Below are 17,166 nucleotides of genomic sequence, written 5' to 3' on the forward strand. Positions count from 1 at the left end.
TCCAATATTTTTGGCTCAAAACATTAACTGCCTTAGAGCCAGTTATTAAACCACATAATGCAATCATTTTTAATTACTTATGTCTTGTTTTAAACTTAACATTATTAAGCTTATTTACTCACCTCATTAGGTAGGCTTGATTTTGGAGCAGTTCTTTTTTTAAAAATCAAGTTACTTTCAATTGATAAACATTTCTTACCATTTAAGACATTTAAAAAGTGTCTTAGCCTCTGAAGAAAGTTCCTAAAAATAGTTCAGAAATCTTTTAGACATCGTGACTGCTTTAAGGGGCTGCCTAAATTGAAATGTGTATGTACTTACATTGCTGATAAAATAATCCTTTTATCTCATAGTCATTCCTAATGGGTGAAAATATGTTTCTACTTGTAGGCAGCCATTCTTTTCATAGATCATATATAATTAAGATAAAAGAAATTGATAAAAGAATAAATTTACTGCACAATATAGACTTGTTATTATGTTAGGTAACACAATATTTATAATACATATAGAAATTTAAATAAAGAATTTTGACCTTAATGTACATCATCTTTTAGGTGGAAATTCTTGCTTCTCTTCAGAAACCAAAGAAGATATCTTTAAAAGGATCAGATGGAAAGTACTACATCATGATGTGTAAGCCAAAAGATGACCTGAGAAAGGATTGTAGACTAATGGAATTCAATTCCTTGATTAATAAGGTTTGGAGATAGTTTGCTTTTATTTTAGAATTAATTATAATTACCATCAATGTGATATGAGCTTTTCAGTATGCAGATATCGTCGGCAGCCGTCCGTCTCGAGAGACGATGGTGTAGCTTCTTAAGAGTCTATCTGCACCGCCGAGAATGGCTGTGCAGTCCGACTCGGGAGTGACACGGTACCTGTCTCCTCCCGTGTTAAATCGACATCTTGCGATGACGCTGGAGTGTCCTCTCCAGTGAAGCTGAAGCTACAGAGCCTGGGCGGGGTGATATGGAGGGTCTGCTGTTGCCCATGCAGCAGACCTCCCCTCTCTTCGCAGCTGAAGGGTCCAAGGGAAAGACGGAGTCAATACAGCTTGGCTTCAGGTGCGCCGCAGGAGTTGCCGGTGTTGACTACAACGTCAAACCGCCTTAGGGACTCCGGCTCCGGATTTTCTGTCGGGGTTTACTCCCTTAGCCTTTCCCCTGAAGAGGTATGCCGCAAGGCAGCGGAGGTTTTAGAGTCAGAGTTTTCCTTCTTAAAAAGAGGTAATGAAATGTACTGCATTTCATTACATTTTTAATTAGTGTTTAAAATTGGGATAAAATATGCATAATATAAAATTAATCTTCTTAACCCTTTTTAAGTGTTTAGTTTAGTAGCATTAAATAGATTCACATTGTTGTGCAGCCATCACCACCATCTCTCTCCCAAACTTGTTTTTTAAAATTTTTTAGTCGTACTTTTCAATTACCATTTAACCCCCTTAGATCCCCCTCCGCTCTGCAATCACCACACTGATGTCCATGTCTGTGAGTCCTTTTTCCTTTCTGTTTGATCCCTCCACCCTCTAACCACCCCCTTCCACAATAGCTGTCATTTGCTCTCTGAATCTGTCTCTGTTTTGGTTGTTAGTTTAATTTGTTCATCAGATTCGACATACAAGTGAAATCATATAGCATTTTCCTGAACTTTTTTCATCTTACCAAAGTGAAACTATTCACTAAGCAATAACTCCCTATTTCTTTTTCTCCCAGGCTCTGTAAACCACCATTCTACTTTCTGTCTAGGAATTTTACTACTCTAGATACCTCCTAATAGTGGAATCATACAATATTTTCCTTTTTTACTGGCTTATTTCATTTAGCCTTATGGCTTCAAGGTCCATCCATGTTATAGTATGTCAGAATTTCTTTATAAGGCTGAATAATGTACCATTGTATGTGTATACCACATTTTGTTGATCCTTTCACTCATCAGTGGATACTTGGGTTACTCCATGCTGCTATAAACATAGGTGTACAAATACCTGTTTGAATACCTGGTTTCAATCTTTTGTGTATGTACTCAGATGTAGAATTGGTGGTTTGACCTAATTATTTTTTAACTGCTAACACAATTTTATTAGTTGCAATAGATAAAATTTCCAATATATACCCAACACAAACTGCTTCATTAAGACACAGGACGAGGACTATTTTGCTTGAGTTTTCAGTTATCTTGTAAAGAAGCTATTGGCATCTTGTACAATACAGCACGTGCTCTCTCTCTCTCTCTCTCTCTCTCTCTCTCACACACACACACACACACCCCAACACAAACCCCATCCTCGCTTTTTAAAAAAAAATTTCCGCTTATCCCTTCAAAATTCCCTTTGTGGTAATGTGCGTTTTTGGTGAGCTGCTTTTTCCAAATGGTGATTAGAGTTTATTTCTCACTTTCGACTCCTTCAGGCCCTGCTGGCTCCACTGATTTTTTTGTTTTCATCCTCTAACTTCTTTTTCTTATTTGCTTTTTTGTTCTGTGTTACACTGAGCAATCTCTTCATTTTCTCTGTGATGTACTTCAGCGGAGAGCTTTACATCTTCTATATTAATTGTGCTCCTTTTCAAATGTCAATAAGAGAATTGCTGCTGCTCCTTGGCACCCTCCTCCTGATCCATCACAGAAGCCAATCCAGGCAGGCACACCAGTTTATAAAGAGCACTGGTTTTACTTAATTTTTTAAAAAATAACATACTACTTTTATTATATTGAGAAAAATGTATAAGGTATATTAAAGAGGGGAAAGTTTTCTGTTTAATGTTTAAATTGTAATATACTTTTTTTTATCAGGTTTACTTATGTTTTATGTTTCAGTGTATACAGAAAATGTCAGGTTCTATTTTTATCAACACACTGTTTTAAAGATGATCACTAGTTGTTTTTTTTTTTTTCGGTTTTATTGTTAAGTATTTGATTTCTATCTCAGAAATGATAATGAGAAATCTCATTAATGTTATTAAAAATATATAGTCTTAGGTATTTTGAATTATTCTGTAGCCAGGTATTATAAATACACAGAATCTGATTTACTATTGGTAAAAATAAACCATACTGTTGAAGGATGAAACTGTATTATTTTTACCTAAGCTTTTTATCCCTATTCTCCATTTTGTCCCCACATTTCATTGATACCTCTTTTATTAGCTGTAAAAGTTAGGGACTTTTTAACATAGAAAAGACATACCAGCAGATGAGTTCATTTTTATAAAAGACAGTTATGGTCTGTGCTTAGTTTAATCAAAAATAAGTTAAGTGCCATGGCTGGGTGGCTCAGTTGGTTGGAGCATTGTCCCATAACCAAAAGTTTGAAGGTTTGATCCCTGGTCCGGCTCATACAGATTGTGGGTTTGTTTTCTCTCAGGGAGTGTACAGGAGGCAGCCTATTGATGTTTCTCTCTCACATTGATGTTTCTCTCTCTCTTTCTCTCCCTTACTCTCTCTCCAAAATCAATAAAAAGATATCCTCAGGTGAGGATTGAAAAAAAATACATTTTATTGATTATGCTATTATAGTTGTACCAATTTCCCCCCCTTTATGCCCTCTACCAGGGATGACCCATTCTCTCCAGCATTCCCCTCCCTTAGTTCAGGGCCATGGGTAATACATCTAAGTTCTTTCGTTCTTTTTTTTTTTTTTTTTAATACGCTTTATTGATTATGCTGTAACAGTTGTCCCAATTTCTTTTCCCTTTGTTCCCCTCCACCCAGTGACCCCTCTCCCTCCACTTGTCCCCCCCTCCTTAGTCCATGCCCATTGGTTGTGCATATAGTTCTTCTCAGCCTCTTCCTATCTACTCCACTCCCTCCTACTACGCTTCTTAATTCCTGTACCATCTCCCTCCCTTTCCCCTTGCCCCACTCCCCGCTAACCTCCCGCCAAAATGTTCCCCATACCTATAATTCTTTTCCCACTTTTGTTGCCTACTTAGTTTGCCTTTGTTTCGATTCTCTAGCTTCTGTTGTTGGTTGTTGTGAAACAGTTTTCATTTTAATGTTCATAGTTTTGATCCTCGTTCTTCTAAACAAGTCCCTTTAACATCTCGTGTAACAGTGGTTTGGATCTGATGAACTCCTTCAGTTTTACTTTGTCCTGGAAGCACTTTCTTTGCCCTTTGTTGGATAGAGTAATCATGGTTGTAGGTTTTTGCTTTTCATTACTTTGAATATTTCTTGCCAGTCCCTTCTTGCCTGCAGAGTTTCTTTTGAGAAATCAGTTGATAGTCTTATTGGGACCCCTTTGTACGTAATTCTCTCTTGCTGCTTTTAAGATTCTCTACTTATCCTTAATTTTGACAGTTTGATTATCATGTGTCTTGGTATGGTTCTCCCTGGGTCCAGTTTTTTTGGAACTCTCTGTGCTTCCTGGACCTGTAAGTCTATTTCCTTCCCCAAGTTAGGGAAGTTCTACTTCATTATTTTTTCACATAAGTTTTCAGTTTCTAGTTCTTCTTCTCCACCTTCTGGCAACCCTGTGATTCAGATGTTGTCCCGCTTATAGCTATCCCATAGGTTTCTTAGCCTCTCCTCATTTTCCTCACTTTTTGTTTCCTCTTTCTGCACTGGTTGACTGTTTGTTCCTCCACTGTGTTCATATTTGTTGTTTTGATCCCTGGTTTTCTTTCCCTCACCACTAGTTTCATATGTGTTTTTGTTCATTTCAGCAGGACTAGCCTTCATTCCTTCCCCATCTTGTTTAAGATCTGCTGTTAGGTCTGCAAGCATTCGTATAACCAAAGCCCTGAACTGTGCCTCAGAAAGATTTCCTGTCTGCTGATCCGTTAAATTAGATATTTACTGTCTGGTCAGCTGTGTCACCGGGATCTCTGTCATGATCCCTGCTATCCTGACAGTTTTGTGTTTACCTTTGCTTCCTGGGTGGGGCTGTCACACCTCCTACGCTATAGGGGGCGGAGCCCCGTGCACTCGTCACTACCGGGCGACCCTTCTCACCACGCTGTGGCGTTTTGTGTGGGGGAGGGTGTCCAAGATGGATTCCTGCCATTCAGTCTCCGCTGAGAGACCGGGAGCCTCCTTTTTATCATTTAACAAAATTATTATAATTTCTCTTAAATAACCCACAGACACCCATGACACTTCCAAATTTACAGAACAAAAAGCACTCAAGAACTTGGTAGAAAGCGCGTTACAGCGGGCTCCTCCTGGCAGCTGGCCCAAGGACTGGCTCAGTTCACCTCCAGGACCTTTGTCTCCGGGAGGCCGTACTTGGTCTTATGCTTGTGGAAGAGCTTCACCAGGGCCTCTGTGTACATGGCGTGGTACAGGTCAATGTCCTGCTGGGTCGGGTGCTCCAGCTTGGGAATGGTGATGGGTTCACCCACAGCAGTGGTGATGGGCTTCGAGTAGGGCACCAACCCCCAGGTGTCGGAGGAGAAGAGGCCTCGGCCATGGAAGATGCACGGGGTGAAGCCAGTGTACTTCTGGAACTTCTTCTGGACGGTGGGTGTCTGTGCTTACCACCGTCCTGCCGCCATTGCCACAGCTGCTGCCACCAGCACAGCTTGACCTTTCTGCCTCAGCTTCACCCCTCCTACCCATCCAGATGAGTACCACTTCTTTATAACTTCATATGTTGGACTTCCATGTAGTTTTATTTTCTGGAACTTCTGGTTATTTCTGGTTTTGTGGTAGTTGTATTCCTTCTTAGTTGTGGAGGGAGATGGAGCATGTCAGTCTAGGTCTTCATCTTGGCCAGAAGTCCTAAAGATTCTCTCTTTATCTTTAACCTTTGCCAATTTAATTATAATGTGTCTCGGTGTGGTCTTTTTTGTGTTCAACTTGTTTGGGACTCTGTGCTTCCAGGGCTTGTGTGTCTGTGTCCTTAATCAAATTAGGAAAGTTTTCTTACATTTTATTTTCAAGTAAGTTTTTAATTTCTTTCTCTCTGTCTTCTTCCGACACCCCTGTGATTCAAATGTTGGTACGTTTGAAGTTGTTCCAGAAGCTCCTTAGCCTTTTCTTTTCTTTTTGGATTCTTTTTCCTTCTTGCTGTTTTGATTGAATGTTTTTTCTTCCTTATGTATCAAATCATTGTTTTGATTCTTGACTTCATCCACTCCACTGCTGATTCCCTGTAAGTTTTTCTTTAGTTCACTTAGTGTCACCTTCATTTCTTCCTGGGTATTTTTACTGCTGTTGAAGTACTCAAGAGAGTTTTTTGAGAATTCTAATAATCAGTGTTTTGAACTTCGCACCTGATAGATTGCTTACCTCCATTTTGTTTAGTTCTTTTTCTGGAGTTTTGTTCTGTTCTTTCATTTGGGCCATATGTCTTTGTCCCCTCATTTTGGAAGCTTCCCTGTGTTTGTTTCTATGTATTAGGTAGAGCTGTTTTGACTCCGTCTTAGCGATGTTGCCTGTCGTAGGAACGTGCACCTGTAAGTTAGGTGGGGCAGAGCCTTAATTGTCAGTATAGGGCAACCTGTGTGAACCAGGTTGGTGGAGTCTCAGATATGGAGTCACCACTCTGTGGCTCTGTGTTGAGGAGGTTTCAGAAGGGAACTCTGGCCGCTGCCTGGCCTCTGGAGTTTTGTTCAGGAGGAAGCTGTCCCCCAATACTTGTCGTGATGCCAGACACTTCAGTTTCTCCCCATATGCTACTGGTGCTCTTTTAGCTGCTTGCCTGGTGCTGGAATCCAGAGGGAGTGAGTCTGCATAAGTCCTAAGTCCATTGAGGGCCCGTTATGAGGAGATGCCCGAGAGTTCTGCTGTTTTTTTTTTTTTTCGCCCTGCCCTCACTGGTTTTCTCAGCCAGACATTATGGGGACTTATCTTCCTGGAACTGGAACCAGGGGCTGAGTGGTTTGGTGTGCTGCTGGGATCCCTCGCTCCCAGGGTATCCCTCCCGATTTTTATCCACTATGTGTGGTTGTGGGACCACCTTTCCACACCTCTGCAGCTCTGCCCCTCCTCCCCACCAGCATGAATGTGATTTCTTTAATTCCTTTGTTGTTCGACTTCCATACAGCTATTTTCTGAAATTCCTGAGTGATAGTTGTTTTGTTTTTAGTTATAATTTTTTCTGTGGTTGTGTGAGGAGGTGAGCTATGTTTACTTATGTCTCCATCTTGACAGGATGTGCTTTTTTTTAAAAAGGACTTATAAAAGTTAAATATTGGTACCATATTCAAAACCCATTTCCACGGCAATATGAAGGAAAGGAATATTTTTTATTTAAAATGTTGTTAAGTGACTTGATAACTTAAATTCATGACCAATTATTAGTATGTTTATCCTTGAAGCTCCCTGAGTGATTTTCTCATTGAGCATATCAAGTGGCCTAGCTTTAGTTTATATATTTATTTTAATCATTTTTATTACTGATTAAATTATCTTATTACTGTCCCCCTACAATAACACGGCGAAATAAAGTAGCCTGATTGTGAAAAACTAGAGTTTCACTGTGTTGGTTTAGAAGGCACATACTGATCTTTACATGTTTCTAATATCATACTGTTTTACTGATATTTATTTTGCCTACTTGTTCCTACAGTTTCAAATGTGTTTTTCGTCACTGAGTGTGGTTTTGAATTAGACAGGTTACAATTATAGTTATGTATACTTAGTTTATTTTATACTATTCCAGAATTAAACAAAGTATGCTTTATCCTTACCTAATATATTTCAAGATTAATCAAATGAATGTAAAAGATTTCTAATGCTAGAACAGAATTTTCAAATAAAACTGTATATTAAACTGAAGAGTAAGAAATACATTTTGAGGATATCATAAAACTCATACTCTTTTATTTATGCATTTTTGAGATAATTAAAATTAAACAGCCATTTCTGTGCCTGAGAACTTAATGTTTCAATAATATTTTGGAAGCAACAAAAATAAAAGGATATTTTGTCATTATTAAATATATAACTATGATATTTTTGAACACAATGTTCTTGTCATATCTGGTTATGATTAAAAAGGACTTCTGAGGTGATTTTTAATGATTTGGAAAGAGACTAGGGATAATGTTCACGTAGTTTCTTGGCTCATGTACAGTAATGATAAGCTTTTATTGACCTTCTTTTACTATGAAATGAAGAATCTTTAGATATTTTGACATAACATTTAGAAATTTTTAATTTTTAAGTTTATGTGTGTTTTCTTTAATAGTGCTTAAGAAAAGATGCAGAATCTCGTAGAAGAGAACTTCATATCCGAACATATGCAGTTATTCCATTGAATGATGAATGTGGGATTATTGAATGGGTTAACAACACTGCTGGCTTGAGACCTATTCTCACCAAATTATATAAGGAAAAAGGTACCAAAATTAATTTTTACGATATAAATATATAATATGCATATAATAGCTGCTAATGTGTACGAGGTCTGTCCAGAAAGTATCCAGTCATGTGATATGAAAAATAGAGAAATTTATTGAAGAAGATACAAGAAACACTCTGTATAGGACAATGACACCCCAGATCCCTTCAAAGTAGGCACGTTGGGACTTCACACAGTTCTCCGACTCGTCAACAGTTACCTCATCATATTTTCCTGAATGTCATCGATGGTCTGAAACCTCTTCCCTTTCAAAGGTGATTTTAGTTTTTGGAAAATCCAGAAATCACAGGGTATCAAATCTAGGGTATAAGGGGGCTGATTCAACTGGGTGATTTCATGTTTTGCCAAAAAAAAACTGCACGAGATGTGATGCATAAGTGGGTGCATTGTTGTGATGAAGCTACCAGTCACCAGTTGCCCATAGATGAGGCCTTCTGAATCATCCAGATAGTTTCTACAGAGGGATGTTCAAGCTTAACCCAAAATTTGATGCACGTTCATTTCTCTACTTGCTCAGTCATTTTGAATGTGACAGTCACATAGTCCACACGCTCACTCAAAGCTGTCTACCACTCCTGCTGACTAGTACAGTGAAGTCATCATTGTTCACACATGTGCATTCCCGTCTACTCTCCTTGGCTGCCAGGTTACATCTATGTTCTGCAAATGGTTCTCGTTATATTAACAATGATTGGACTTCTTCTGGACAGAGCTCGTATAATATGGATGTAATTTTTATTAACATGTCATTATACATCAATTCACTGGGGAACACAATTTTTGTTGAGTTAGATCTGACACTTGTTTTTTACTAACTTTTGGCATCTGAATCCAAAAATGACCCCAGTTTTTCTCTATCACGTCAAGTTTTTAAGGTACAGGATATCCTCCCTTTGTCCCCAGAATTATACAAAATGTACATACAAAGGAAAATAAAGAAAAAATTACCTGAATATGCTGTTTATTTAGAGTGATTTTATTCATAAAAAAGCTATATATTGTTACTGTAAGTCAAATTGTATACAGGTAGTAAAGTTCTGCTACCAAACATAAATATTAAGGTATTTTATCTTTTTAGATGACAGGCTGGGAAATACCAAAAGGAGATACTTGAAACAGTCTCCTTCAGTTGGCAAAGCTTTAATAAATTGCTTCATGAGACCAGTTTTATGTGCAGAGGTGGGAATATAATGTTCTTCTGTCAACAAGTGGCTCATGTGGAATGTTTGGATCACCAGGTTTGAGGGCCAATCTCGGAGGCCAATTCGATTCCACCCAATGCTTCTCACAAGCTCTGCTGTCCCACATACACAGAAAACAGTGGTACTAGTGTATCCGCATTGCTGACCAGGAAGGAAGCAGACCATTTTAAAGGTCAACATAGATGATCCAGTTGTGCTTGTGATATTGCAACAGATCAATAACTCTCTTTACGTCTTCATATTCTTCACGAAAACAAACTGAATGGCCAATTGGGACTGCACCAAATAAATTGCCATTGTGGAGGATAACACACTTCAAGCTCCGCTTTGAGCTATCAATGAACAGTTGCCATTCAGTTGTGTTAGAGATTGGAATTCCCAATTCCTCCATTAAACCATGTATGTTATGGCAATACACAAAGCCACCTCACTTCAAAAGTACTGCAGAAATGCACTTTCTCTTGATCAAAAAGTAGGATGCCTTTGCTCCTTTTTCAAGCAAATTTTTCTCATGCAGTCCTGATGCTAGGAGTTCTGAAGCCTTTTTGGATAGTCCCAAATCTCATGCCAAATCATTCAACTCGTGCTGATCAAATCCCTTACGAACTGAGTCATGTTCAATTTCAAAATCTTCATCGTTGCCGTCACTTAGTTGTCCACCATACTCCTGTTTTTCGAAAGAGGGTAGTTCAACGAAAACTGGCACTGGGATTTCAGCTGAATGAGGCCCTGGGCGTATAGCTGATGGTAGACTAGGAGACTCTATTTTACATTTATTTTTCTTGTTATATCCTGATGTTTTCACTATACAAAAGTAACAGTCACTTGAATGATCTCTACACTCTGGCCAAACCATAGGTATACCAAATGGCAATTTATCACGTGTTCTCTTCGTTCACATTTGTAAACTCAACACACTGCTTGCACACCTTGTGAGGGGCCCAAGACTTATCTTGATCACCAAGTTTTACTTTGAAATATGCAAAATAGGTTTGCCTGACAAATGCACTCATGTTTGTCCTTTGGGAATGGTGAAACTGCCACAGATTAACAAAATGAAGCAGGGTTGTTTAGGCACTTCCGACGAGAAATAGCAGAGGTAGACATGATCTGAAAGAAAGGAAATAAGTATGTATGTAATTAAAAAAATAAATTCTGCTAACTCCTTGTGTACAGACAAGAACTCGGACTACACTTCGGAATGCGATTCACACAACCTCTCACCGCACTGTCTCCTGTGTAACTGAATAGCCTAGACAAGTATGAACCTGTCACCGGTCTCCAGGGTTGTCCTCCACCCCTCCCCACTTGAGGGAGGTTTATTCTCAGCCAGTAGGAGAGCACTAGTGTTTCTCTCAATCCAGGCTCGATCCAGTCAAGAGTGGTCACATTAAGATAAGCTGTAGAGAAAAACTTGACGTGATAAAGGAAAGCTAACTGCAGTTTTGAAATCAGCATGCCTATTTAAGTCTAAAATAGCTGAAAAAATCAAACTCAACAGGAATTATGTTAAAAATTGTTCCCCTGTGATGAAATTTCTGTTCAAATGAGATTCTGTATACAGAAGTACTTAAGTGTCCTGCATCCCTCTCTTCTTCCCTCCCTTCATTCTTTGTGTTTTAATTCATTCTTTATCTTCATCGCAGAAGGATTGAGGTAGCTTGCAAAAATGTATATGAAAATGTTTTTTACAGTTATTGGTTAGCAATTCTGGATCTACTTTATGTGTGTATGAGATTTTAGCAAAGAAGTAATTATGTTGTGGCTAATGGGAGCTAGTTTTTCACTGTCAGAAAAAGAAAAGGAAAGGGAAGGCTATTATGAAAATGAAAGTATTAGATTTTAAGTGGAGCCTCCCACAGACCAAATCTGGGATAACATGAGCACCAAAATAGATGATAGTATTAGTTTACAAATCCACACCAATGTAAGCAAATACATGAATAAATAAATAAGGAAGTAAGAACAGTTCTTCTTTACAGTAGAATTGCAATGAATAAATATAGAATAAAAGATGGAAATAGAAAATTATCAATTAGTAAATACCATAGTATATAATAGTTGCTGGCAATGAATCTCAGTGGATGCTGAAATTTAAGGAAACAGGTTATTTACAGAGTCTCAAAATATATCTCCACAAAATAGCTTATTAATTACAAAAAGAAAAAAAATAGTAACTTTACAGTTGAAAAAACAAAACTACTTGCTCAGAATGCTTTAAAAATGACAATATCATAAAAGACAAAGACATAAACTCCCCAGATTTTAGAAAATTATGGAGGCAAATGCAATATGGCATCCTGGATTGGGTCCTGACCCTGAAAAAGGGTGGTATAGGGCAGTTGGTGAAATGTGGGTTGCGGGCCAGGTCACCCAGTTGGGGACGCACAAGAGGCGACCACACGTTGATGTTTCTCTCCCTCTCTCCCTTCCCTTCTCTTTAAAAATAAATAAATAAAGTATTTAAAAGGAAAAAAGTAAAAGAGAGCACCAATTAAGGTGGGCCTAAAAGGCATTTGATAGGCTGGAGTCAGACTAGTCATCTAATGTGGCTCAGAAATATATGTTAAGGAAAAGTTTTGCTTCCCCGGGTGATTTTCATGGTGCAAGATTAATTTAAAAACCAGTGTATTGTGAATCTTATAGGACAGCTGTCACACAGAGTAAATTATTTCAGAGCACCAGAGTAAGTTTCACAGTAATGATTCCATGTGGACCTATGCTACATGCTGATTAACAGAGAGATCCCTATAATTTTAGTGAGGGCTGCAGCATTTTACAATTTTTATAGGGGCATTACTCACATTGGATTTATTCTGAGTGCTGTCTTCTGGTGTTATTTGATTCCACAACATTGGTTTTAGTTGACATTTATTATAATCAACAATAAGATGAATTTAACTGAAAATTTTTCATTCTTGCTTTTGAATAACAATTCGAATAAAAGTAGATGTTTCCTGTCCTATTTTAACAACAACAAATTCCCCTTTCCTCATTTGGCTTGTGTGATTAATGGAAATCACTCTGTCTTGCAGGAGTTTATATGACAGGTAAGGAACTTCGTCAGTGTATGCTACCAAAGTCAGCAGCTTTGTCTGAAAAACTGAAAATATTCCGAGAATTTCTTCTGCCCAGGCATCCTCCTGTTTTTCATGAGTGGTTTCTGAGAACATTCCCTGATCCGACATCATGGTAAGTTACCAAGATCTTAATACATTATTATGGTTGGAATTTAAAAAATATTTTAAATTTTTGTTGTCTGATATTCATGAGGATATTTGATAGGCATTGAATTGTTTTTAGGTACAGTAGCAGATCAGCATATTGCCGTTCCACCGCAGTTATGTCAATGGTTGGCTATATCCTGGGCCTTGGAGACCGTCATGGTGAAAACATTCTCTTTGATTCCTTGACTGGAGAAAGTGTACATGTGGATTTCAACTGTCTCTTCAATAAGGTATGTGATGTGACTTACTCTAGTTAATTGTATGTTTTCTCCTAATTTTTATTCTTCAACAACTGTTCTTCCTAGACATACCCATTGGTAGCAGTTACAGTCACAGCTGAGTCACATATCCCATTACCCTCAGTAAAGCAACTTAGGATGGAGAGAACTCAAGAGAGTAATATGGTAAAACTATCAGTGAACCTAAGTCCAAAAACATAGGTTTAAGTTCTGATTCAGTTAGTTCTTAGTTATATGAACATGGACAGTGCAGTTGTTTTCTCTGAGACTCATTTTTAGAGAAATAGAGTAGTTAAATGTGATGGGTTCCAAACCTTTCAGCATATCAGAATCATCTTAAGAGTTTTCATAAAAATGCAGATACCTAGGAAATATCCCTAGGAAACATCTGTAGGTCCAGAGTGGGGCCTGGGAATAAATTAAGGTAGTTGGACTCTCCCTAAGACTTCCTCCAATTTCCCAATGTTGTGATCTTGGAAAGTAGACTGGCTTTCATCATTCTGTATGGGTTGCCTTCTGGTGTCACAGGAAACCAAGAAAGGCTACAGACAAAATTGAGAACAAATCAAGAGATAAACTGCTGGCTTAGGTCAAATTGTTGCAGCTACACAAGCAAGACTGAACACTCTGAGGCAGTGAATAAAGTAAGCAAAAAGGTTTATTGCTGGCGGCCAGGCCGAGACCAAAGTCTAACAAGGCACTGACGCCGAATGGAGTTGGGATAGGGTTTTATTAGGGCTTCACTTCTTCTGGTAGTAGCCTTGGGAAGTGGGGGGCTGCGCAGGGCTGCAGGAGCGTATGGCAGTAACAGGAACAAAGATTTGCAGGGCCATAAGGTTATCTCTAGCTGCAGCTCTAGCCTGTTAGCCACGGTCAAATTCTCTGTAAACCAATTATCTTTGCAAAAGGCTAGACATCCTGTAAGACATAACTTTACAAGAGTTATAAACAAGTCACAATGATATAGAAGGGGAGGTAGGGGCTATGGGAAGGAGCTGGGCTGGGGTTTCTCAGCTTGTAAATCACTGAGCAGCTGTAACATTCCCCCCTCTAGTCCCTAGACAAGACCTTTAGAGTCAGTCCAGGGACTCCTTAGATAACTGAGCCTGAGATGGCTCGGTGGTAAGGATGAGAAGCTGAGTGTCTTCAATGCTGCCTTGTAAGCACCTAACTATGTACTTAAAGACACAAGGTAAAATAGTAACGGCAAGAAGGAGTAAAAATATAGGGCCTGCAATACTGGATACGAGGGTAGTCATCCACGGGTTCCACTGGAATAAGTTCTGGTACCGAGGAGTTTTGTTGGCGCTCACGCTCTCGCTGGTTAATGCGGTCCCTGATAGTTTGCAAGGTGTCTCGAATGACTCCTGTCTTGTTAGCATAGAAACAGCAGGCTTCTCCTAAGGCTGCACAGAGTCTCCCCCTTGTTTCATAAAAAGGAGATCTAAGCTTCTCCTGTTCTGCAGAACTACTTCTGCTAGTGAGTCTAACTGCATAGTTATATCTCCAACGGTGTCGTCTAATGCTAGGTCTTGATTAACTGCATAGGAGAGTGCTGCCAGGCCTATTTGACTAGTTGCGAGCCCAGCCGTTCTCACGGCTGGTGATCCAGCTATGGCAGTTCCTGCAAAGATGGGGAGAACTGCTGCTCTGCGTACCTGGGTTTCCTCCTTGGTAAGGAAGAAGGAAATTCCACCTTCCTCTGAATACACAGTGACTTGAGGGAGGATTTGGGCCAAAATGCAGGGCATGCTTCTAGAGCTTGGGCATCTATGTACAAGTAAATTCCCTTTGGGCATGTAAACCTGGTTTGGTTCGGGGCATGTATAATCTGAGCGCTGTTGAGAAGTATCATTTGTGTACAGACTGATGGGCCCAGTCCTAAAGGCGATTTTCCTGTTGCCTTTTGGATACATGATCCATTTCCAAATACCTTGTCGATAAGGATTGGGGCCACACTCTTTGTGCTGCATGATTGAAAGGAGAATGATAAGTTAGCTGTAATTCCTAGAACCATGTAGAAGGGAGGCTTCGCCTGCAAACACAGCCAGCAATTTTCAGCCATTTCTGGATTGTTAAGGTTTAGAGTCCAGTGGATGGCCTCTACTAGTTCAAATAAGCTAAGTCCCAGTCTGGTTGTCAGGTGGTAAATGTAAGGGGAATCTTCAGAGGAGTTTTGAGTAGCATTAGCTGCTACCCATAGCGCTGGACCCTCAGGGTGTTTATCTCCATGGTCCCAACTTAGCCTGGCGCAGAGGGAAGAGTATACTGGCGGGGGATTAACTTGGCCTGAATAATAAACAAAGTTCCAGGGTCTGGCCCAATCTTGTTAACTATTCTTGGGCCCCATATGTGCCCCCCATCTTGCCAAACGGGGTCCTCTGGGTTAGTAATGTTGAGCCGGAAATTTGGGTATTGAATGGGTCTAGCGCTGTGGTCCCCTGGTAGCGTCTGGACCTTTAAAAACCTTTGATTAAATTTCCAATATGTATTTTGGGTTCCTGTCCATTCTCCAAAGTCTTCATAACCCCAATAGGGGCAAAAATATTCCCTAATATTGTAACAGTGGGGACTAGGCCTTTTGCCAGAGCAAAGATAATACCCAAATGTGACTTTGCTGGCCCCAGGGTTATAGCCAAATAGGTCAGTGATGGGCAGTGTGAAAGTCAGAGGGGTTTTATCAGTTCCAGTCCAGTTCTTCTCGGCAAGGATGTGGCCAGTGCCCGTGGTGATACAGAAATGTAAGGGAGTCAATGAGACTGGCATAAGTAAGCAAAGCGCGAGGCTTGCCCAGAGGATTAGGTAAGAAGTCCTCAGGTCAGGTTTACTGAACATTGTGGAGATTTATTTAACAACTAGCCACGGGCAGGAGGCTTAATTAGAGAAGACAATAAAGCAGTTCAAACACTAAACATATGCAAATGTAGAGGAATCCGAAAGCTCCCTTTCCCAGGGGCCCCAATCAGCAGGGTCATAGGCACCAAGTCCTATGGCAAATAGGGTGATAAGCAAGTTAACTAAGGTCAAGTATAAAGCAGAACACTGTCCAGTTATTTTCTTTTCTTGAGTCTGATCGGTGGGGAAGGGCTGAGTTAGCCTGATGTCGGTCTGGACTCCCTAGGCTTTTCTTCAGAAGCTGGTGGGGATGTAAGACTTGACTCGGAAATGATGAACCCAAAGAGCAACACCAGCAACCTTTATAGCCTGTTGGGGTAGTAAGAATAACAGTGTGAGGACCTTCCCATAGTGGCCCTAGGGGTTGCCTTTTTCAGACCTTGATGAGGACCTGGTCCCTGGGTCTGATGGGATGCATGGGGGTCACTATGGGAATGGGGCGCCTCTCTAATACCTGCTGCTGGATGGAAGTAAGGTCTTCTGAAGAGCCTGTAATTGCTGAATTAAAGTGTGGTCACCTCTAACCTGTAAATCTCCTATCTGAGGTGTTAGAGGGGGTGGCCTACCATATAATATTTCAAAAGGAGGTAGGCCATCGGTATATGGAGTGCACCTGGACCGGAAAAGGGCTAAAGAGAGAAGATCTGGCCATGGAGAATTAGTTTCCTGGTGGAGCTTTCGCAGAGTCTGCTTTAAGGACTGGTTCATACGTTCTATCTGACCTGCACTCTGAGGCCGGTAGGTGGCGTGGAGGCTCCACTTGATTCTTAGAGCCTTAGCTAGAGCTTGAGCTATTTCTGCTATAAATGCTGGACCATTATCTGACCCTATGCTAATAGGTAATCCATATCTAGGAATAATTAGGTTTAATAGAGCCTTGGCTATTTCCCTGGCCTTCTCTGTTCAGGTGGGGACTGTCTCTACTCACCCAGAATGACTAGTAAGGGCCCGGGGCTGCTGAGAAAATAGCGGGTTCTGGGCCCACCAATTATATAAATCAGTGGCAGAGAAGGGGACATAAATGAAAGTAGTCTGGTGTTCTGGGCCAGGTCCTACAGCTTCCCTTAATGGGAGCACGGGCCTAGCAACCTGAGCCTCACTGGCACTAACAGAACTAGGAGGAGGCCTCGGGCGCAGGCGAGAAGAAGGAGGGCTCCTCGGGCGCTACAAGGTTGAGGAGGCTTCACTAGTGGAGTCTGGTTCCTCTCGAGGGAGCTTGGGATAGAGGGACACGGAGGCCCCATGATAAGGAGGGGGCTGTAGGAAATGGTCTTCCTCTGGGGCTGACT

General features: G+C 40.3%; 1 protein-coding gene across 1 annotated transcript in view; it reads left to right on the forward strand.

Annotated features, from left to right (window-relative positions):
• Window positions 1-17,166, forward strand: part of ATR (ATR checkpoint kinase) — a 181,805-nt gene that overhangs the window by 145,745 nt on the left and 18,894 nt on the right. Inside the window, exons 41-44 of the mRNA XM_090278685.1 lie at window positions 558-701; window positions 8,141-8,291; window positions 12,552-12,708; window positions 12,820-12,973. Of these exons, the coding sequence (XP_090134811.1) occupies window positions 558-701; window positions 8,141-8,291; window positions 12,552-12,708; window positions 12,820-12,973 (606 nt within the window). The remainder of the gene's footprint in view (window positions 1-557; window positions 702-8,140; window positions 8,292-12,551; window positions 12,709-12,819; window positions 12,974-17,166) is intronic.

Source organism: Furipterus horrens, unplaced genomic scaffold, assembly GCF_987537825.1.
Source record: "Furipterus horrens unplaced genomic scaffold, mFurHor1.1.pri manual_scaffold_1, whole genome shotgun sequence".
In the NCBI taxonomy this organism is placed as follows: domain Eukaryota; kingdom Metazoa; phylum Chordata; class Mammalia; order Chiroptera; family Furipteridae; genus Furipterus; species Furipterus horrens.